The sequence below is a fragment of the Labrus bergylta genome, chromosome 7 (genome assembly GCF_963930695.1).
Source record: "Labrus bergylta chromosome 7, fLabBer1.1, whole genome shotgun sequence".
NCBI classification, from domain to species: Eukaryota; Metazoa; Chordata; class Actinopteri; order Labriformes; family Labridae; genus Labrus; species Labrus bergylta.
This window is the reverse complement of record NC_089201.1, coordinates 27,190,485-27,211,331: the sequence shown is the minus strand read 5'-3', so window position 1 is coordinate 27,211,331 and position 20,847 is coordinate 27,190,485. Positions and strand designations below refer to the sequence as shown.

Here is a 20,847-nt window from a genome sequence, read left to right as displayed (position 1 = left end):
TTGACATGTCACTCCAACCCATATAAGAAAACACATGTTGGTGCTGAGAGAGAAATTCAGAAGTTCACTAATGTCATAGATTCATCCTCTGTGCAAAGTTTAATCTTCATCAAACAAATAGTTTGAGATATTTCCGTCCGAACAAAAGTTGTAGACCAACTATCCGACAAACAATTCTATCTTTCGAGATATTAAGATGCAAAGCTTTTAGTGTCTCGCAGCACAAATGCATGATTTGTTGAGTGATTTAAGATATCGTGCAAAATCTCCACTCGCCCATTGTTTGGATTTGTGTTGCATATCGTAGGCATGTAGTGTAAAAGTTGAATGAAAATGATATAATATTTCACAGCCTGTGTAACTGAACAGCAAAGTTTGATCTACCTTCTGACCTGCTTCTGCATCTCAACCAACTTCCTCTTTATTTATCCACACCTCTGCTGACATCCAGTGGTCATACCCAGGCACAGCAAATTCAACAAGTCCACCACTATCAACATAGGCCTATTATGACATGATGAAAAAACACAAGATATTAATAAAATCAGAACTCTAAATGCTGCATGACAAAAACATTGAAACAGAAAAATATGATCTGAGGTGGAGAGTGAAGTTTAACCTTTCCCCCGAGGCAAACTTCATTCTCCAAACACTGCTGCTCCCTCTGCACCTTTCAAACAATGGAAACCCCTCACATGCCTGTCCTGACCGCAACATCTCTTATCGAGTAAGACGACAGCCTTCATCATGGGAGACATGTGCTGACACACGCCTGTAAATATGTGTTTGCGTGTGGCTATGCATGTTGGGGCAAGTGTGAAAAGGGAATGTGGGTTAATCTGAACAGCCATGTTTGATAGCTTATCTCTTGTCAGGATCCATAAGAGGATGAACAAATCCAACGGGCACAGACTGTGTTACACAATTACAATTCTCTGTGTTATTTTTAGCAAGTTCTTATAAATGCAATTAAAATAATACAATACAATTAATACAATTTAAATACATTAATACGTTCTCATTTCAAGATCGATATTTACAGAAGTATAAAATATTTCCTGTCACGCTTTGTAAGATAGAAACTACATTTTAAACAAGAGCTGCCTGTACACTGACTGTTGAGCTTCGATTGCATGTTGAGCTGTTTATAAAGGCCAAGATCTCTGGGTGCCAGACAAATCTCTTAAATTCACTTGTGACCCGTCCCTTACCTCACTGACAATCTAATCTGATTGGCTCAGTCTTTGTCCCTGACCAGGTAAGCCCCGCCCCCCAGGCTTTAGCTTCTGGGGTTGACATTTATCCTAGGATACACACCATAAGCTGTTGTCTGCTGGATAATGTATGTAGGCGTTGTTCAGTGTGTGTGTTAGTGTGTGTGTGTGTGTGTGTGTGTGTGTGTGTGTGTGTGGGGGGGGTTGTTTGCATGCATGTGTGTGTGTATGTACTGTATCGATTGATGTCACTTGGATTTTGCCTGAAAGTCTCAGTCTGTCTTTCCAAGAGGGGTTCAGAGGCTTCCGAGGACTTTAAGAATCAGAAATGCTGCTTCCATCACAGGTCAGGATGATATGGAGGCTGACAGACGAGCAGCAGAGGATTTGACAGCAACAGGTCAGTCGAATGAGCGACAGACCGAATAGGTTGTCTGTGTTTATATCCATGATTACTTAACGTGTGTGAAAGCTTAAGTCTGTTTAATTACCATTCATTTGAAGCTATGGCATAGTTCACATAGGAGTTCTCGCTTCGCTGTTGTGATTTTTTGTACTCATTCATGAATGCTGCTTGTTGGGAATTGAACTTCAGGTGTTATCAGGTGTTATGGGAAGATTATTAAGGAATGCTGAATAGTTTCCTTTTTAAGGCAGAGAAAGGTTCAAAGAAAAGTCATAACAAGGAAAAATAGAGAGAATAAGGATAGCATGTCTACACTTCAGCGTTCTACCTCAGAATGGGAAGCGCGAGGCAGAAACCCACTTAAAGGGGATTTGATGGCATTATACGAAAGGTCAGTGAGTGTGTGTTGTCCTCTTTGTTCATTAGAAAAGGTTCTTAGCCTGATGGTGACTCTTTAGACATATTAAAGGGCACAGAGTAAAGTTAGGTCCAGTTCATGTTGAAGGGGAAAAGGATGACCACGTTCAGTTACCTGCGGTTGTTTTTTTTTTCTCTCTTCATTTAGTAAGATCTGTTTCCTGAGGCCTCACTGAGCCCAGGGATGGCCTCCATCCAAATGAAAAGGAGTTTGTTTAAGGCCGAGTGTCTAGTCTGTGCACTTTTGATGATCCTATGCTTGCGGACAGCAACAGGTATACGGCCTCTTCATCCGTTGTTCACATTACAGATCACATTAGAGGTCTTGGCCAGAATAAAAGGGTTTCTGACACTCTGCTTTTGTGTTTGCATTGACAGGAATGTCAGGGTGGGGTGGATGTTTGGATGGTCAGGATGTATTTGCAACAGTCAGAGAAAACAGCTTTTGGGGGGAGGTTGTCACTGAGCTCATGGCAGACACCAGGATGGAGGGTGTTCACTGGAGGCTGGAGGGAAAGGATGCCAATTGGTTCTTCTTGGACGAGAGATATATCCGGCTCAACACATCAGCTGACAAAATCCTGGACAGGGAGGTAAAGAGACAACTTGACCCGAGTGTCGGGGCTTTCTTATCATCAGACAGCCATGAACACAATGCAAAGGATTACGGATTGATTATCCCATTAGCCTGCAAGAATGTTTGTAATTGTGTGGGGGTGTAATAAAGAAGCTGTGTCTAAGTTTAGAACAAACTATCAGAGCTTGGACCAGAGCAACCTCATTCTTGGACGGAACACAATCTCTCTTACCGTCATCCTCTTCCCCGCCAGCTGTCTTACATCATGGCAGCTGTTACAGGGTCAACAAGATTAGATCGCTCCCTCTCTCAGTCCCATTACTTCTGTCATGCTATCCTTGAACAATAAACATAGACTCAACAAAATCTTTAAAGTTAAGACATCTCATTTTTCAGTTGTGACAGAAAGGGTGGGTGTGTAGAATTCAACTTATTCTACATACATTCAAAAGCAAAAATTCTGCGTGTGTGGCTGCCTCCCTCCTTCTAGAAATGCAACTGATTAAACATATACATATCTTTGTTGAAAACAAAGAAAAACATCATATTTTAAGGACAGGATTTTTGGAAAGTGTGGTCTATTTCTATAATTTGTGGCACAAACAATCTTAAGTAGAAGATTCTTATCATAGTTTCTATTTCATAATATTGTAAATGTACAGGACATTAAGTAAGGCAAATGGAGGTTAAAAATAACACTTATGTGGTGCAGTCAACTGGGTAGAATAAATACATAAGAATAAATTGAATAAGATTGAACGTATGTCCTTCTCTACATAAATATGGAATACGTTTCTCTTCATGAAAATATTGCCATTAGTCTGTACAAGACATTTTAAGTTTTGGTATAACTCAAATTAAGCCTGTGATGATGATTATATTAAAATGTTGTAACGCACTGAAAAAAGTTGTCTTTTTTTGTATCTGTAATCATGTTTTCTTTTCCCTTTGATATCCTATTGCACAGGTCCAGGGTCCCTTTCTAACAGCTGAGCTGTCCTGTTATGAGGAGGACATATTTCAGGTTTACAATTCCCCTTATTTTACACACAACCTCTGAATGTGTCATGCTGCATTCAAATCAATGTGTGTGTGTGTGTGTGTGTGTTGTTTGCTGCTATTTCAGAGTGTGTACAGGATCATGGTGGAGATTCTCAATGAGAACGACAATGCCCCTGTGTTTGCAGCAAACAGTGTACACTCTCTTACTATCAGTGAGGTATGGAGTTACCACTAACACAACCACATAAATCAAGCATACATCAAATATTCCAGATTCCACTTCAAAGGTGTTTCTCTGCCACCTGTGTGTTGTCCAGCTGACTCCAGTGGACACTGTGGTCTTCACTGTCCTGGCCACAGACGCAGATAACGACAAGATCATTTACTCCATCGATCAGACCTCAGTAGGTTCTACTCTTTCAACGTGAAAACAAATACAAACACCAAAAGGCATCATTTAATTTTTTTAATTTTTTTTTGAAGCCCAATGCGGACTACTTCAAGGTCATTCTCCCCAACAGTGGAGAGGTGATCCTGTCCAAGCCTCTGGACTACGAGACCATAACCACGCTCAGTGTCACTATCCACGCCTCGGTAAGCCAAGTACGACAAATCTCTTCTGAATTGAATCCGTACATTTTTCAATTCTCAAATCTTAACATTTTACTGTTCTTCAAACTTGCTTTACCTATTTAATATCCCTTGGAAACATTTGACTCAGGAAATGAACACTGCTGAGCACTTCAGCACCAGCACCAACATCACCATCTTCGTCCTGGATGGAGATGACCAGTATCCACAGTTCCTGCCCTGCATGCTTCTCCTTCAGAACGAGACAAATCGTGTCTGTACTAGCCCCGTGTACGCCGTCAACGTCACAGAGGGGGAAGAGGTCAGTCGCAAAAATGCATACGTTACCATTATTATATAGAAATGTTGACTAATGAATTCTACACATCCAATGAATGGATTTTATTTTCTTAACCAAAGATAGTGATATATCTATTTATCGATCTATCTGTCTGTCTATCTAAGTTGGATTGTTGTGTATTGTTGTATGTTGACAAATTTCCTAAGGGGACAAACAAGTTTATCGTATTGTATCGTAACGTATTGTGCTATATCCTACCGTATTGTATCCTAATATACAGTATTAAGCAATATTGTATCGTAGGGTATCATATTGTATCGTGTAGATAGCCTTTATTTTAAGAAAATTAATTCTGCACTATGGTACCCCACCACATGTAGCTGGTTCCCAAGTCATCCTGACCTCCTGGGCACCACTAATAATTCAACTTGTCAGTGATTGGATGTCACTCTAGAAGCACATTTTTTTATAACATATACAAGTGTAAGATTTACTATTACTTTCTTTTACACAGCACGTTTTCTGCTGTAAAAGGGAGGTGCTGCTAAGTTTTATCATGCAATTTGGCATTTTGAAAATGCCAATTTAAGGTTAAAAACTTTAATTGTAAGGACAAAGCATCATCCTATATTTCAATCCAGAGCTCTTCAGTGGGTAGAGTTTGAGAAGTACTGTGGATGTGTAATTTGTAAACGTTATATTATGTTGCAGGACATTGTGCTGGACTTTTCTCCTGGTCCCATACATGCAGTGGACGGAGACAGAGGACTTAACTCTCGAGTCAGCTATGCTATTGTCTCAGGTACAAAACATCCTAATGCAAGTTCAAAAGTATTGTGGATAAAGAAGTGCATCTGTAACTGTGTTTGTGTCCATGCCAGGAGATGATGATGAACGTTTCCTGATAGACAGAGAGACAGGAGAAGTAAAGCTGGTTCATGGAGTCACAGACAGACTCTCAATGCCATTGGTGCATCTACAGGTCATGGTAAGTGTCACATTCTTGGTTTTAGCAGAAGATTTAAAAGATGTTCTCTGTTTCTGTCAAATATAGATCTGCTTTTTTTCTGTCTTTTTGTCTGTCTCGCATCCAGGCATATCAGGACGACGACCCAAGGAAGTATTCTCTTGCTTCAGTGTTAGTCCGATTTGTGGCTGTAAACCAGTTTCCTCCTGAGTTTGAAATGGCTGAATTCCAAGGCTTTGTAACAGGAGGAAAGAGCCCTGTCTCTCTCGTCAATACCTACGGCAACAGAGCGTTGATGTTGCATGTTCACGATCAAGACTTTAACCATGTAATGAGCTTCACAAACATATTATGTAAACACAAACAGAGAGATAATACTGAATGCATTACTGCATTTGATTTACATTGTTACCCATCACCTACTTTTCTTTCTCCATGCTGATAGGGTTTTAATCCCATGATATACTACACCTTCAGTCCTAAATCCAAACACACAGACATCTACAGAATCACACAGGAGGGTCTTCTGATCGCCTGGACAGATCATCTCCAACCACAAGAGAAACATGTTCTAGAGGTGAGAATCAGTGAAAGACTAGTTTTAGCATTTGACCATATGAGTAAAAAAAGGAACACTTTGGAAACTTGACATTATGTTTGCTAAACATTGTTCAGGGCACTTTCTAGTTGATCAAAATGGCAAAAGCACAAAATTGACCGGCAGAGACACAATTATATCCTTTTGACATATGTGAACCTAAATTCCAGGTGAGTACTATAATATTAAAACAATGAAGAAGAAAATCAGTTAACAAGGGTCACTTAGGTAATTTCTAACTTTTGTGACTTTTGAGTTTGAAGGTTGGTATGAAATTAAATCAATTGGCTAAAGTGTTGAAATGAATCAGTATGTCTTAATTGAAAAAAATAAGGGATATTTAATGAGAATTAAGTAAAAACCAAATAACATTCACATCAAGCGGTGCTAGTAATCAGTGAAGCCAGTGTACTGTACCTATATTCCAAAACTTCTGTCTTTCATCAAAATGTCACAACAACTGGACAAATGTAAGATGGCGATGATGTGATAAAATACTCTAACTTCTTTTTAGGTGATAGCTATTGACCAGGAATCAGGTGATGTCACTTTTGCCACTGTAGTGGTGAAGGTGTTATCTGACGGACAACAAAGTAAGCACACGCTCACATTACAAACTTACAAACTTACATTAACCACGGGTAAATGACGAGCCATGCAGACTGAAACAACACCTCTGTGTGTCTCTTTCTACACTACAGTCCCTTATGGTGCACTGGTGGATGAGCGGCTGACAGGGTGCACTGTGGGTAAAGCATTGTTTCTGAGCATGGTGTTCATGAGTGTATTTGGAAGCGTATTTTATATGGTCATATGGCTGAGGAGGAGATACAAAGGACAGATGGATCCACTGGAGAGAGGCTGTGTTGCTCAGGGAAAACACCCCAACGTGGTGAGTTCTTAAACCTCTATAATCTAGAAAAAAAAAAGTGTTTTCCTGGATTTGTTGGTGAGCTTTTTAGAATATTATTTACGACATATCATCCCACAGAGTTTACGCTGGTTCCAACTGGTGAGTTGTTCCTTCATTGTTGAGGCTAGTAGGCCAACTCGTCCGTGTCCAAAATGTACGACCTCTCCCTTATTTAACTAGTTATACCATTTTATTTGGCATTCCATGAAAGATGTATGTGTGCCCTTTCACTTAGTAACCTTTAATTTTATTCTACATTTTCCATTTCAAATTCATTTATTTTCAACTTATTAGTTTATTAGTTAATGTCTTGTGTTGATCCCACAAGTCCTACTAAAGATTTTCTCAAAACAAGGTCTAACTTACGCACTGTTCCAAAAGCTTTCGTCTATAAATAGCCGTTTTCCACAGCTAATAGAGTTGCTCACATGCCTTTAAGTGGATTCACTTGCTATGTTCTCTAAGTATTTTATTCCATGTGACGATAAATAAATAAACAATCTACCCGACAAGTATGTTGCTCTATCCAACAAAGAAGTGGCCAAAAGCTTTAAAAGAAACAAGTTAGCTAGACCTTGTCATTTGTATTAAACCACTCACTCTTACTGACTAAACGTTAGACTTCCTGGTTGTTAAAAAGCCACTTGCCTCTTCTGGACAAGTTATGAGTGGTTGTTTTTTTTTGCTAAATGTTGACACAATGACTGTGGTTCCTCTACAGTTGAGTCACCGTAGCTCCATGCAGCAAATGGAGGAAGACCCCTTCAGCAGTGAAGAGTTAGGGACCTGCAATCCGTCCTTCAGCTTCCCAGATAACTCCAGCGTCTTCACTCACCAAGACCTCCCTGCCGCTTCGACACGACTGCCAGTTGCATCGGACACCAGCTTCATCCCCATTGAACCTTCGAACAGCCCTGTGATCTTCAATAATAGTGTTTGTACCCCAACCAAAAGCTCCTGCAGTTCACCCATATTTGATCTCGCAATTGCAAGTGTGAGCCCCATCCTCTTTACTCGGGAAGCGGCTCCATCCAGAGAAAACCTTGTATCAGCAACAGATACATCCCCTGAACCTACCGAGGAGCTACCGAACACAAGACCTAGCTCCGCAACCCACGACGCCACTAGCACTCCCCCTTTCACCTTTTCTGATTCACAAACAACACAAACAACCTCCAATGACAACGACCCCACTGAACCTGTAACCAGCCCGTCCTCTCAGTCCAGCATTCCTTACAGCCATGCTCGAATTGCTTCCGCAGAAATAGACAAACCTATCCGCAAACCTCGTGTGAAGACCCCACCGTACTCACCTTTGCCGTCCTCGCCCTGCTCTAAGCAAACAAGCAACCCCCCACCCACCCCAGAGGTTGCACCCGTAAAAGCCAAGCTTGTACATTTAGATAGCTCGCCCCTCTATACGCCCCCAGAGTCACCAGAGCGAACAAATATGGGTCAAAGCACAGAAGTCAGCGAACCCTGCACATCACTGGACACACCAGAACACCACGCCGCAGCTGCAAACGCCGGTAGTCCGTCTGAGGACAGAAGGCCCTTTGAAAACATGCAGGTCAGCCTCATGACGAGGACGGACGACGGTATTCCGAGAGAGGACGATGCGGACAAGAACAGTGACGGTGAGGATGATGATGAGTTAGAGTCAGACGAAGAAGAACTTCTGAGAGTGATGGCTCGCTGTAATCCAATTTTTATCACATTTAGTAAGTGATGTCACTATGATATCGCAGGCACTGAGAATGACGGGGTGGACGGCACAGGATGGAGGAGGTATGGTGAAGATGGATGACGGCGGACACGTCAAGAAAGAAACACCAACAAGGTTCTACTGTACTGCGGGAACCTCTGAGACAAGTAAGAGGACAGCATATGTCCACAAGATATGCAGCACATGGACCACAGAGGAGAAGACATGCACACATTATGTTAATACTCTGTATAATGTATATGTAACATAAACATTTAACAACACACATTATAAGGTTTAATGTTCTTCAATATAAAAGATATAGTTCAGCAAGAGGACAGGACATTTAATCCACTGTTTAAAAAAAAAAGTTCTGTAGATTATGAATATATTTTCAAGGATACAATACACGCATTCTGTGTCTAGTACAAGTAGACAAACCTGAAAGGATCAGTCATGATTTATATTGTCTGCAAATGTTTACGAATAATACAACATTGTGTTTGTGTTTTTAAAAGGTAAATCCACATGAGATCGCATATTGTAGGAAAATGTTTCTCTGCTGCTCTCTATGAAAAAAAAAAGAATCACAGATCATCCATCAGAAGCAGTTTAGTGCCCTGTGAGGTTACATGTGGATTTGTCTTGTTTAAAGGCTTTATATGTGATTTTTCACACTTAAATATAATATAAATCAAGTATATCCTCTGAAAATAACTCTGTGAGTCATGACTGTCTACAATGGGTGTCCTATCTTCAGTTTGTTTACATCGCCCGGACGGCCGGCTGACTCCTCCCCTCGCGAATAAGGGTTGTTTAATTGAGGGACTAGAGAAAAGAAGAATAACATACTGTACTCACTGCTTAACTGTGTTTCTAGATCACGCTCATTTCAGGTAAATTTACATGCAGTGTGAAGAGACGAGCATAACAAAGATCGCTAGCATTAGCATGCTAACACAACAATGCAGCGCGAGTTGTTTTGGTTTCATGCTGGTGCTCAAGGGCGACATCTGCTGGATCAAAAAAAATCGCATATAAAGCCTTTAATAGCTGCAGGTATGTACAAAACTCTCACATATAGTGTTCAGCAGCATTTGTTATTTTGTTATGCCTACTCTTCAAGCTGCCTCTGTTTTTCCTTTGAAAATTAAAATTTCTGTCCAACTTGAACAACGAGCTAAGACTAGTTATTAAAGCTAAATTATGAATGGATACAGTGTTACAGGGCAGGGTGATACTGGTCTACATTAACAAAGAGAGGAGTTTAGAATTACTGTTTGTACATTCTGTTAAAAATAAAAAATAAAAAAGGGTAAGGATTAAATGTGATTGGGGTTTCTGAAATTGTTTGGGCAGGTTAGGGTTGAGAGATGATTTTAGACAGGGACTCTTTCCCCGCCCAAATATTTGATCAGGTTCCCTAACATAACATAATATAACATCTCACCCATCTGTTCCATCAACATCCAATAGAATAGGGCTGGGGAAAGGGAATCTATTGGCCATGATGAAAGCCACTATTGAAAAAGCAACTGCTAGGAGATGTGACCAGAAGGTTGTTAGTGACGTTTATTGTGAAATCTTAGAACCTGTAGGTAGAAAATAATGTTTTTCAAGCCTTACCCAGGTACCTCCAGAAGCAGCAGACAGTTATTGGCGGCCTTGGCTCGACTCTGACGTACAGCACCTTCACAGCATGTAAATGTCTGTAAATCGCCCGATGTCTCTCCCTATCCAATTTCCTGACTTTAAAACAAAGGCCAGGTTTCAAAAGGCGGTAAAGTCGCTTGGAGCACAATCTGAATGTCAAAATGCTAATATGCTCACAATGACTTGGTAAAATGTTGATGTTAGTTTTTTTTAGTCATCAAACCAAAGCAGTGGATTAAAACCTAGCCTGGTGGTTCTGCTCAATGCTAAAGTGACAACAGTTCACCTTGACAGTCTGTGAGAGAACGAGAAAGAGGAATAAGAAGAAAAGGAGAAAACACTAAACTGATATGTTGACAACCAGAGGCCGATGAGAGAGTGAATCTTCCATGCATGATGTAACACCAAGAAACTGTTGCAGTTTGTTTTTGTTCATTTTTGGCAACCAAACTACTCGCCTAGGATTTGAAAAAGATGACAGTTTTCACAAGAATGATATGTTCATGTTTACGTTGCACAGGAACTAAACGGTGGTCTGCTGGACGGACAAACTTCTCCTTTGTCAAAGTGCAGCACAGAACAGCACGGACAGCTTGTTAATGTGCTTGTCCTATTTGCAATCCTTCATGTTCAATGGGTCAGTTAAATTAATCAAATTCTATTCTATTTATTCACCACCTGAAGTGTAACCCACTTTTTCTGTGCCCTTGTTCACAGTTTAAATTTAGAGGAATAGTCTGTAACACTGTTGAATGAAAGACTCTTGTCAAATCATTTGCCCAATACTTGGGCTTGTGTTCAGATTATCAAAGGTTTAATGAGGAGAAATGCATGAGATATGTATGAGATAGCAAGACAAAACTAGAACTTTAAACTAAGTATTTAGCAGTCAATCAATTTATTTATGTAGTGCTAAACCTTAGTGCTTATAAAAGATGTAAATGTCTTTAATCTGGTCAGTTTGGAATGGAAATATTTCTTCTGAAAGAGATGGTGAGAGTAAAGGGGCCTAAAACAACAATCCAGAGTTCACTGGGTCATCAGCATGGAGGAAAACAGGAAACAGAGCATTTCCTTTAGAGGACAAAAGTTTGGGCAAAAAGAGACTCATTATATGGACTTCTAATGAGAAACAAGGTCTTTTTGAAAAGAGTTATTATAAATAAAAAGCAGTGTAAATACTACAGACAACTTAAAAAGTTCCAATGTATTTGTTTTTTTATTGAGATGTTCTCAATCACAAAAAAACTGGAGCTGATTGTTAGAGTGCTCTGTTTGCAGACCAACAACTTATTTACAGTAAAGTCACAAGTCAAAGGGTTGTTGCTGCAGTGAGCCTTGTTGTAAAAAAACAATATCTTATACATAACAGTATACTGTAAAAAATCATCAACAGTGGTTATAAATGGTGGAAGTGATATAACAAGTATAACAAATTTAGGAGGAAAAGTGAAGGAAAAACTGCTCAAAAAACAGGACAAATTCAGGAAAATCCAACAAATATTTAAGAATTACTTCCAAAATAGAAAACCACTCAACAAGTGATGTGTTCACACACACAGACACGCACTATTGGGTGATGAGAAGGATATTGCATCCATCAGTCTCTAAATTCATCTCGATTCCTTCAACTCAACTGTAACTTGGACGCTTTTTTTGGACCGGATAAGCAAATTAGTGTGGTCCCACAAATGACACTGTATTGCACTAGTCTGAATAGTCTTCATTGTCACTGGACTTTAATACTTACTCCTCATTCCAAACATTCCACAATCCAGCAAAACCACTTTTTTTTTCTCTTAAAAAAGACAACAGAGTACAATTAAATCAGCAACTAATGTTTGGGTTGGGTTGGAGTAGGGGACATTTTAATGCCTTGGGAATCAGGTTTACTCTTTGCAGTCCTGTGCATCACAAAAAGAAATGGTGAGATAAATGAATCTGCGTACTGCCTTAACTTGTTCTATTATGGTTTTGGAACAAAACATGGCTATTTCATAACACCCTCCTTTCAGTGGAAAATAAATGTAATCTTAACACTGTTTATCCTTACCGGATAAAAAGGCAAGAGTAGTGTGAGCAAAGGATGGCAATATGTTCCACTCTTACACACGTGAGCACGAGGGCGTACTGGTCGAGCATGTTCACGTTTACTGAGAGTTATCTTGTGTACAATGGGACACGCTCAAAAAATATCAAATAAATTATTGTCTGTGGCGTTGGATTAGAGTGACTCATCTTGCTTGGAATATTTCATCCACTGTCAAAGCAGTAAGGTGTTTCGCAAGACGAGCACAGAGTCTTTGGAGCGGGCGGCTGTTAGAACTCGTCGTGTCGAGTCAGAGCCTCTCCAAAGTCAGTAGCCTGGCTGCCCACGAACAGGTCGTACTTGTCCACAATTTCTGCTTTGGTGAGACGGCCATCCTAAAAGGGAAGAAGAATAACATGTTTGTATTATTATTATTATTTTTTAAATCAACACATGGGTGTACTTCATGTTGGTTTACTCTAGGTATGTTGTATGATTTGAACTTGTTCCACTGGCTGCAGACAATAGGATGTTTTTATTTTTCACAATAAAATGTCACATTAAACACAATGCAGCTTTGGTAGAGATGGAATTAGGTCAGGTCTTCCTTTACAATGTATTCAACAGACTTACTGATGAACCACAGGGAAAAAGTGAGAGCAAGTCAATGTTGTTTAAGTTGTGTCTGCAGATATGTAAAGGCAAACCTTTAAAGCAAACATATTCTCAAAAACTTTGTAATAATATTTTCATAAATGTATTATTATATAACCCTCCTGCAACATAATTCAAACTGACTCATGTGTACTTACTGTTTAAATAAACACTACCAAACATTATTCATTTGTCCTTACACACACGGTGCTGCTTCCCAGAAGTAATTTGGTGAAGCGAGGCAGGAAGTGAAATTTACAAAAATATTCAATGATTCTGAAGCATTAACGCAACATACTTGGTCTGTGTCTGACTCGTAGACCAGATGCTTGGCCTCAGCATCAGCATGGTCGTAGTCACTGGGCAGGATCCAGTCTCTGGTTTCCTCCTTGTCCATTTTCCCGTCTTTGTTTTTGTCTCTGAACTCAGTAAACTGTTCCCTCTCTGTCTTTACCCACTCGGGTTCTGTGGCGTCTCCCTCCTGATTGTACATGTCACCTAAGGGATTGAGAAATATGAACAGGCTGAGTAAGAGATAAGATGTTACAACACATTAAAAAGAGCTTATCACATAACGGTTCCTCAGAATATTTCCAATAGTCATTGTGACTTGCACTTTCGACTTCTTCACTTTCTTTCAGTCCTGGTGATGATGATGATAATGCATGACAGGTTGTTAAAACTCACCGATGTATTCGTTTAAATCTATCAAACCGTCTCCATTCTTGTCAATGTCTTCCATAGTCTCCTGTTGAAGGAAAGGAAAAGACAAGAAAGTGAGAATGAGAAGAACATTTTAGTTTTAGTGATTTAACACCCGTGTGTGTGTTTTGTCACTTACCAGCACGACGATGTCTTTCATGTGGTCGTACTCCTCGGGGTGAAGGAAGGCTGTGAACTCCTCCTTGTTGGCTTTTAAGTCCTTGTCTTGGTCTGCCATTTTGAACCTCCTCTCATCACGGGCCATCATCTGCCTGTAGCTGAAGCCATCGTCTGGGTCGGGGTCGTCTGAAAGTAGGACGACACGGCTTTTGTGGATTGTGTGCTTGCAAAAGCAAAGTGAATTTACGTCGATTTCTTTAAGAGATGATATAAAAATGACGTTTTAAGCGAAATTAAGCAGTCGTACCTAGGATGTATCCATATGTGGCGTTCTTGTACTCTTCCCAGGACACCAGATTATCCCCATTGAGATCGTGACTTTTCCACTGTCGATCCACGTCATCGTAGATCCACCTCTTCTGAGCGTGCTTGATCCACTTCTTCATCTCCTCGACCGTCACATAGCCGTCCTTATCGTCATCTATACGTTCAACCAGCATGCTGCGGAGAGAAATGACACAAAGTTTGGCATTTAACAACATTGAGCTTGTTACTTCGTATTATTAGGTCATGCTTCTGTCTCATCAAGTAACCTTTAAAGCTCCCTGAGGGGAAACTAGGTCATCCCAACAGCTGAAGAACTCTATCACCAATATGAATGCAAAAAGAAAAAAAACTTCACATGACTTCACATAATCTCCCCCTGACATGTATCTTACCCGAGCCGCTCCTTGCTCTCCTCGGGTGTCAGCTGGTCGAAGGTCTTGGCCTCGTCTTGACCCAGAAAGGCTTCATGGTCGTAGTCGAAATTATCTGCGTCATCGTGCTCTCTGTTGCTGAGGGGTTCGTCGTGGTGAACACGTTCCTTCTTCTCTGTGGGTTTGCTGGTGGCATAAACCACACAGAGAGCAAAGCACATGACGAGTGGACGCAGCTCCATCTTGCGTTTGATCAACGCTACCTGGACAGAGAATACAAAGGAGACACCAAAAAAAAAAAAATATATATGGTTATTGCATTATAGTGAAAAGCATGCAAGGCCCTTGTTCAAATCCGACCTGTGGCTCATTTCCCGCATGTCATTCCCTGATCTCTAACTCTATCCACTGTCCTAGCTCTCAAATAAAGGCAAAAATGCCCAAAAATAAATCTTAAAAAAATGTATACAAGGCAATTTTCAGATGACAGCTTTCCCCTTACTCAGTTATGCACATGCATGAGTATGACTCACAGTTCAGGAAAATACTTCAGCTACAAAAAGGTGAATTGGCAAAATGTTTTCATTGGTGAATATTAAATCTATTATACTTCATTCAAATGGAGGCGCAGTGGTTAGTGCGCCTGCCCCATGTATGGAGGCTATAGTCCTCAAAGCGGGCGGCCCGGGTTCGACTCCAGCCTGTGGCTCCTTTCCCTACTCTCTCTCCCATTTTTTTCTAACTCTATCCACTGTCCTATCTCTCAAGTAAAGGCACAGAAACCCCCCCCGCCCCCCCAAAAAAATACTTAATTCAAATGGCAAACCTTAATGTTTATGAAGACCCTGCTTTAAGGTAACACAACAATGGGTTTCCTACTCTCATTACATCATGTTTTGGTTGGGTTTAGTCTGTTTAAGATAAGTATAGGATACAGTTCAATCTAATCCCAGTGACACAAAACAGAAAGTGTTTAGAAATCATTCACCACCTACTAATTTTTTTATTTTTTATTTTTTTACAGATAGTAAATTATTAAAAAAGCAGTGTTAAAAATGCACCTGAGAGTGAAAACAACAGATTATTATTATTATTATAATTATTATTATAATCTGGTTTCTAATCTATATTCACTGGTCTGTTTGAGTCTGACACCTCTGCTGTCACTTTCTCATCTCTCCACATATTAAAACTTTTCATCCACTTTGCATTACGATTGAAAACATGATAAAAGTAGGTGACTAAACCCACTAAATAAAAGTTACAATTCAATGCAGATTGAAGGTTTCGGTTGTAACACCAGTCTGGCTAACATACCGTTAGTTTAATTGGCTGACCTGCAGGTTTTCTCGTCCACTTCAGATGAATTCTCCCCCGTTTGTTGTTTCCTACGCTGCGTCTTTGTGGTAAACAGTTAAAAGAGGTTTTTAAAAAAGCTCTATTTATTCATTTACACCGATACATTATGAAGAGAACTCACCGGTGACTTCGGGGGGGGAAGTTATTCGATGTGGTGTAAGACCCTCCCCACGGAAACACACCCATGCACTTCCTGTGCCAGATCTACAACTCACCAATCAGGCGCCGGGAAGGCAAGTGCGATGTCGCTCGCTGATTGGTCCAACTTCAAGAGGACATAGATGATTGGATTGGCCGAGAACCGCCACGTCCTCAAAGTCACCAAAAAATTCGTTCATTCACAAAAAAACTGTTTTCGAAGTGATTGCGACAGGTAAGGCAACTTCGACTGAGTGGACTTTTATTGTTAAAGTGTGTAAATAAAAACGAGATAAACTGCGATATAAATGCTGTTTATTCATAAAAAGTTCTTGAAACCTGCAACGTTTCTTACCAAATGAAAACAAAACAAACCTCTTTTACTTTGTGACTTGACTGTAAATAAGTTCTGATAAAAAGGACATTTCTCAAAAGACAAAACAAAAGAGAATTAAAAAAACATGTTAAATAAATGTTTTAATAAAGACGTTTTCAGTGCTGAAACACGTTATCACAAATCAGGTATTCCTATTTAAGTCACATTTAAAATTCCCTTCAGGGGAACACATTTCTACTACACTGTGCCCCTCAAGCAGATTTGTCAAGTTAAATATTTTCCATAATCCAAGGGAAACAAAAATGATGACATCTTAGAAATATGACAGTAACCCCTCATAGTTGGACCAAAGTGTGTGAATTCAGATCATGATTTTTAAAAGCCTGTTTTCACTTTGCTGTAGCCTACATACTACAATATACTATATTCAATGATTTTAAGGGTTATTGACGATGCATTACATGGTTCAGGGAAATGATTGTGTTATCAGAGCAATCCTGAAACTAATACAAATGATGATGTGTACAAATCCAACATTCATTAGATTAGTTTCACATAATGTCTCCAACAGCCTCAGAAATGCTGTTACCTCTTCACCTGGATAGGGGATCCATATAAAGACAAGGCTCTACATTTCAGCTCTCCACCTGGTTTCCAAAGTCTTGTTTGCCATATCTTCATCAGTCTCTTCTTGTTAGTTGGAATGTTCTACAAGACAGGTTGCATCCTCCTTGTCCCCACTATCACTGCCTCCTGATAGGACACAGCGGAAAAGCTTTATCAAGTTTTTAACAGTATTATGAAAGACTTATGATTTGCCTAGCAGCATGATTAAAGTTAAAGCTACACTAAACTGATCAAATAGCTTTAGGCTGTTGTTGATTGTGTCTGTTCTGACTGACCTGCGCTCGTTTCAACCTCCTTCTTCTCAGTGAGGAAGACTCGTTGCATCATCAGCTTCTTCACGGTGTGGCACATGTATTTGAGCTCTGGTCCGCTGTCTGCTTGTCCTGCACAGCCAACAAAATTGACAATTTAATAAAGATCCAGGAATTAAACTGACACTAGTAAAAAAAAAAAAAACATTCAGAATATGGCGAACCTCACCTTTCTGTGGTCCCTCCTCGAATAGAACACAAGACCCCAACGTGTCTTTGGAGAGTGAAGAAAAAGTAAAGTTTATAAGTGCTGTTATGCATACGAGTTCATTGAAGCTGCTGCTGTAAAAAAACGAGCACCACTATGACCAGTGGCGGTTCTAGACCACTTTTACTGAGGGGGCCAAACTGGGGCCAGTTGTTTTGTCAGAGGGGAACATTAAACCAAGGTGAAAAATAGACAAAGATAATCGCTTTAACATGTAAATTATGCCAGATAATAGTGCACATCATTAAATACCATGATTTATATTTGTTTCAGTTAATATTACAGTAGATTGTGAGTCAAATACTGTTTATGTGTTTTGAGGGGGGCTCTTCCTTTAGGAGGGGTGGCCACAGGGGGGGACCAAGCTCAGTGTTACAAAGGGCACTGGCCCCTGTTGACCCCTGCCTAGATAGATAGATAGATAGATAGAATCTTTATTATCATTGTATACAAAGACACAATGAAACTTCGTTAGCAGCAATCCTAAAACAGCAGCGTTTACAAAAACAACAACAAAAATATATTTGTGGTGATATGAAAGAGAAATATGCAAAAAGTGGCCAGAGCAGTTGCTGTTCAGTGAATGAATGATAATGATAATAAATAAATAGACAGTTGTGGTGACTGAAAGAATATATACAGTTATTATTTTGCAGTGACTGATTAATTAAACAAATATAAATATAGAGATATAGTGCAAATAAGTGAAGTTATAGTGCAGTGACAGAGTATATACAGTTATTATTGTGCAGTGACTGGATGAGTAAATACACAGTTTTTGTGCAATGAATGAATAAATAAATAAATGAACAGACAGTTAAGGTTAAAGTGCAGTGACTGAGTAAATAGATAAGACAATTGTAAAGCAGTGAATTACAAAGTTATTGCACAAGTAATATTGAACGGTTAGCAGCGGTTGGGTAATAGATAGAACCGCCCATGACTATGACTGATCCTGCCTTTTTCTATTCTATTCCTTCAATGTACAAATAAAGTGTTAGTAATGCTGTTGACTACGACGGAGGATTAGGGCCACGTCAATTTTTTATTTTTTATTTAGAGATTAAATTAACGAGTTCGAGACCAGCCTGCGCAAAAATGATGAAAGTAGAACTCTTTAAAGAATAAAAGAATAAAGTGGTTATTTTAGTCTATATCAGAAGAGCAGCAGCATGCTGTTCTCAAATGACAAACATGGAGCATCTTGTCCTAAAGGGTTCACTAATAAGGAAATAGGATACTTCCTTGTGTAGTCGGTAAAAACAGTTCAAGAGAAGTTTTCACTTCAACTTGTAAGACCTTGTTTATCTGTAAAATGATGAACAGGACACAAACTGTCTCTGCACATGAGACACTTCAACAAGGCAGACAGATAACAGACAGAAATAGTTGTGTTGTTTACTTATGCAGATATGAAACTACACATCATCATCATCTTCACATTGTCATAAAATATCAGCACCCTGAAAAGATACTGCAAGAAACTGGAGAAAGAACCACACTGACATGGAGGAAGTTGTGTCTGCAGAGGAAAATACTTTTTCTACTTTCATCATGTGCGCAGGCTGGTCTCCAATTTGTTAATTCACAACTTTATTCTCGTGAATTTACGAGTTTAATCTCTTTTTTTTTTTTAACACGGCCCGAATCCTCCGTCGTAGTTGACACTGTGATTATCAGACTTTTGAGAACGCTGTTTGCACCATTTGTTGGTTAGAACAACAAATCTTGAATTCTGAAGAGGGGAAAGGAGGAAAGTGCTTGGTTTGTTTGGTTGGGCTTTAAGCTTTCCCCTTTTTGTCATTACCTTCATACTCCCCTGCAAACACATATTGTCCAACCTGGATCATGGGCTTCTCACTGTCTATATCCTTAAACACACAGACAGAAGAGATTATACACTCAAGATGGAAAAAATAAATAAAAAGGTGAAGGCTGCAGTGAGTCAGGCTTTTTCCACTTCTTCTTTTTTTTTTTTTTTTTTTTAACCAGACAGCATCTACAACTAAAAACTCACCAGTATCTTACAAGTGCCACGAGTCTTAGTCAAAAAGTCATTGTCGATTATACCAGAGAGTTCCACCACGACGAGCTGCTCCTGAACACAACACAAAACCAGCATGTGTTTATTAAGGTGCAGACATGTGTGCACTGTGCAGAGATACAGGTGCTTACAAAACAAGGTCAGTAAACAGAATATAAAAGAACCTTAAATAAACCAAACTCAAGCGTTTTTGCACTGTTACGTTTAAAACAATAACAAAGACTGAAGTTAAACAAATCGTATTTTAGTTATTCAATGTGTCCCCGAAGCTAAAAACATGCGAGTGGTAGTAAAACATGTTTTATACCTCCTCTTCCCATTCATCCTCCATATTGACGATCCTTGACTCAAAAGGGAAACCAGCAAATAAACACTCATGCTATATTTGTGTAATTGTTTGTCATCTCTCAGCAGTTGTTTCCCCTAAACAGTGCTTTCAGAACTTCCGCGAAACTACGGTGCCCGGGAAGCCTTCTTCTTTGTGTCCATGCTGCCTTTGCATCTTTTTTTTTTTTTTTAGTTACGGGTACCGACCATAGAGGGGCGCTGTTGCTCAGTTTTTACGGCATGCTGTGTATCAAACCGTTTGGGAGGAGGAGGAGGAGGAGGAGGGGGATAGAAGCAGAATGAATATAAATTCTCCCTTCATCTATCTGCCTGTCTGTCGATCTGTGTGCACTCTACTTATGCTGGATGATGATTGGATGTAGATATTGGATACATGTAGACTAACTCATCTACATCTAACATTAATGGTTTTAATGTTCTCCTGCAGCAGGGCATAGCTAAAGTGATGATAGGAGGTGAGATGAAAATGAGATGATACACTTTTATTGATCCCCAAGGAGAAACGTAGACCTATATGTCAAAAAGGCTGAGGTGAATAAATAAAAGAACAGACACACACATGAAACATATCCAAAAACACAAAAGAAACAGTCTCAAGCAATAAAACAATGAATGAAATCAAAGTGTGCAATGTGCAAAAAATATTAAGCGTTTAACTGGACCATGTAGCTTTAGGTAATGGAGAATTTTTAATGTTTTGGTATTCAGTTGGTAGTTTTTTTTTTATTGAAAAGTATTTGTAGGTCTTTATCACTTAGCATGGGGCTTGACAATGCCTTTTTTTCCAACACAAAACACAAATCAAAGCCAAAATGTAAAGTTTTTCAATACAAAAGAATGTGTACCCTTAAAGTTGTAAGTGAAATTTTATATTAAAATATATTAATAAATAAAAATCCCTAAAAACTCACCTTTTCATCACCGCCTACAACCCCTGACTCTCTTCCTG

The 20,847-nt window shown here is 39.5% G+C and overlaps 3 protein-coding genes across 9 annotated transcripts; 1 reads left to right on the top strand and 2 right to left on the bottom strand.

Moving 5' to 3' along the window:
- Positions 1-1,338: 1,338 nt before the first annotated feature.
- Positions 1,339-9,258, top strand: LOC136179724 (cadherin-related family member 5). 4 transcript variants are annotated; one of them, XM_065957241.1, is made up of 17 exons: positions 1,339-1,614; positions 2,186-2,312; positions 2,416-2,630; positions 3,582-3,638; positions 3,741-3,833; positions 3,934-4,020; positions 4,100-4,219; positions 4,338-4,508; positions 5,199-5,289; positions 5,369-5,475; positions 5,582-5,782; positions 5,900-6,031; positions 6,567-6,645; positions 6,754-6,944; positions 7,044-7,064; positions 7,687-8,602; positions 8,714-9,258. In XM_065957241.1, exons 2-17 carry the CDS (start codon positions 2,222-2,224, stop codon positions 8,770-8,772), a joined length of 2,631 nt encoding a protein of 876 aa, XP_065813313.1. In that variant the 5' UTR covers positions 1,339-1,614; positions 2,186-2,221; the 3' UTR covers positions 8,773-9,258. The 4 variants fall into 4 exon arrangements, with proteins under 4 accessions (XP_065813313.1, XP_065813311.1, XP_065813310.1 ...); XM_065957239.1 differs by having other exon boundaries at positions 4,100-4,210; positions 7,687-9,258; XM_065957238.1 differs by having other exon boundaries at positions 7,687-9,258.
- Positions 9,259-11,523: 2,265 nt separating this feature from the next.
- Positions 11,524-16,101, bottom strand: calub (calumenin b). Of its 4 annotated transcripts, none has more exons than XM_020631424.3 (8): positions 16,007-16,086; positions 15,844-15,925; positions 14,548-14,789; positions 14,136-14,329; positions 13,848-14,014; positions 13,694-13,754; positions 13,305-13,504; positions 11,524-12,747 (listed from the first exon to the last, which is right to left on the bottom strand). In XM_020631424.3, the coding sequence occupies exons 1-8, from the start codon at positions 16,069-16,071 to the stop codon at positions 12,643-12,645; spliced, it is 1,116 nt and encodes a 371-aa protein (XP_020487080.2). In that variant the 5' UTR covers positions 16,072-16,086; the 3' UTR covers positions 11,524-12,642. The 4 variants fall into 4 exon arrangements, with proteins under 4 accessions (XP_020487080.2, XP_020487081.1, XP_020487082.1 ...); XM_020631425.3 differs by having other exon boundaries at positions 15,864-15,925; positions 16,007-16,057; XM_020631426.3 differs by lacking the exon at positions 15,844-15,925 and having other exon boundaries at positions 16,007-16,101.
- A 220-nt stretch (positions 16,102-16,321) lies between these two features.
- gtf3c6 (general transcription factor IIIC, polypeptide 6, alpha) lies at positions 16,322-20,037 on the bottom strand. Its single transcript, XM_020631369.3, has 6 exons — positions 19,858-20,037; positions 19,524-19,604; positions 19,314-19,377; positions 17,468-17,512; positions 17,263-17,370; positions 16,322-17,113 (listed from the first exon to the last, which is right to left on the bottom strand). Exons 1-6 carry the CDS (start codon positions 19,879-19,881, stop codon positions 17,055-17,057), a joined length of 381 nt encoding a protein of 126 aa, XP_020487025.2. The 5' UTR covers positions 19,882-20,037; the 3' UTR covers positions 16,322-17,054.
- Between the last annotated feature and the right edge of the window lie 810 nt (positions 20,038-20,847).

Bases quoted from the DNA above. Each gene is read 5' to 3' on its own strand.
- calub (XM_020631424.3), bottom strand. From the start codon at position 16,071: ATGGGTGTGTTTCCGTGGGGAGGGTCTTACACCACATCGAATAACTTC. The intron at 14,330-14,547 runs GTAAGATACATG...TTCTCTCCGCAG, and splicing joins GAGAGCAAGGAGCGGCTCGG to CATGCTGGTTGAACGTATAG. The intron at 13,505-13,693 runs GTGAGTTTTAAC...TCAATCCCTTAG, and splicing joins AGATTTAAACGAATACATCG to GTGACATGTACAATCAGGAG.
- LOC136179724 (XM_065957238.1), top strand. From the start codon at position 2,222: ATGGCCTCCATCCAAATGAAAAGGAGTTTGTTTAAGGCCGAGTGTCTA. The intron at 4,021-4,099 runs GTAGGTTCTACT...TTTTTTTTGAAG, and splicing joins ACTCCATCGATCAGACCTCA to CCCAATGCGGACTACTTCAA. The intron at 4,509-5,198 runs GTCAGTCGCAAA...ATTATGTTGCAG, and splicing joins ACGTCACAGAGGGGGAAGAG to GACATTGTGCTGGACTTTTC.
- gtf3c6 (XM_020631369.3), bottom strand. From the start codon at position 19,881: ATGGAGGATGAATGGGAAGAGGAG. The intron at 19,378-19,523 runs GTGAGTTTTTAG...TGTGTGTTTAAG, and splicing joins GTGGCACTTGTAAGATACTG to GATATAGACAGTGAGAAGCC. The intron at 17,114-17,262 runs GTCAGTCAGAAC...GTGTCCTATCAG, and splicing joins GGAGGTTGAAACGAGCGCAG to GAGGCAGTGATAGTGGGGAC.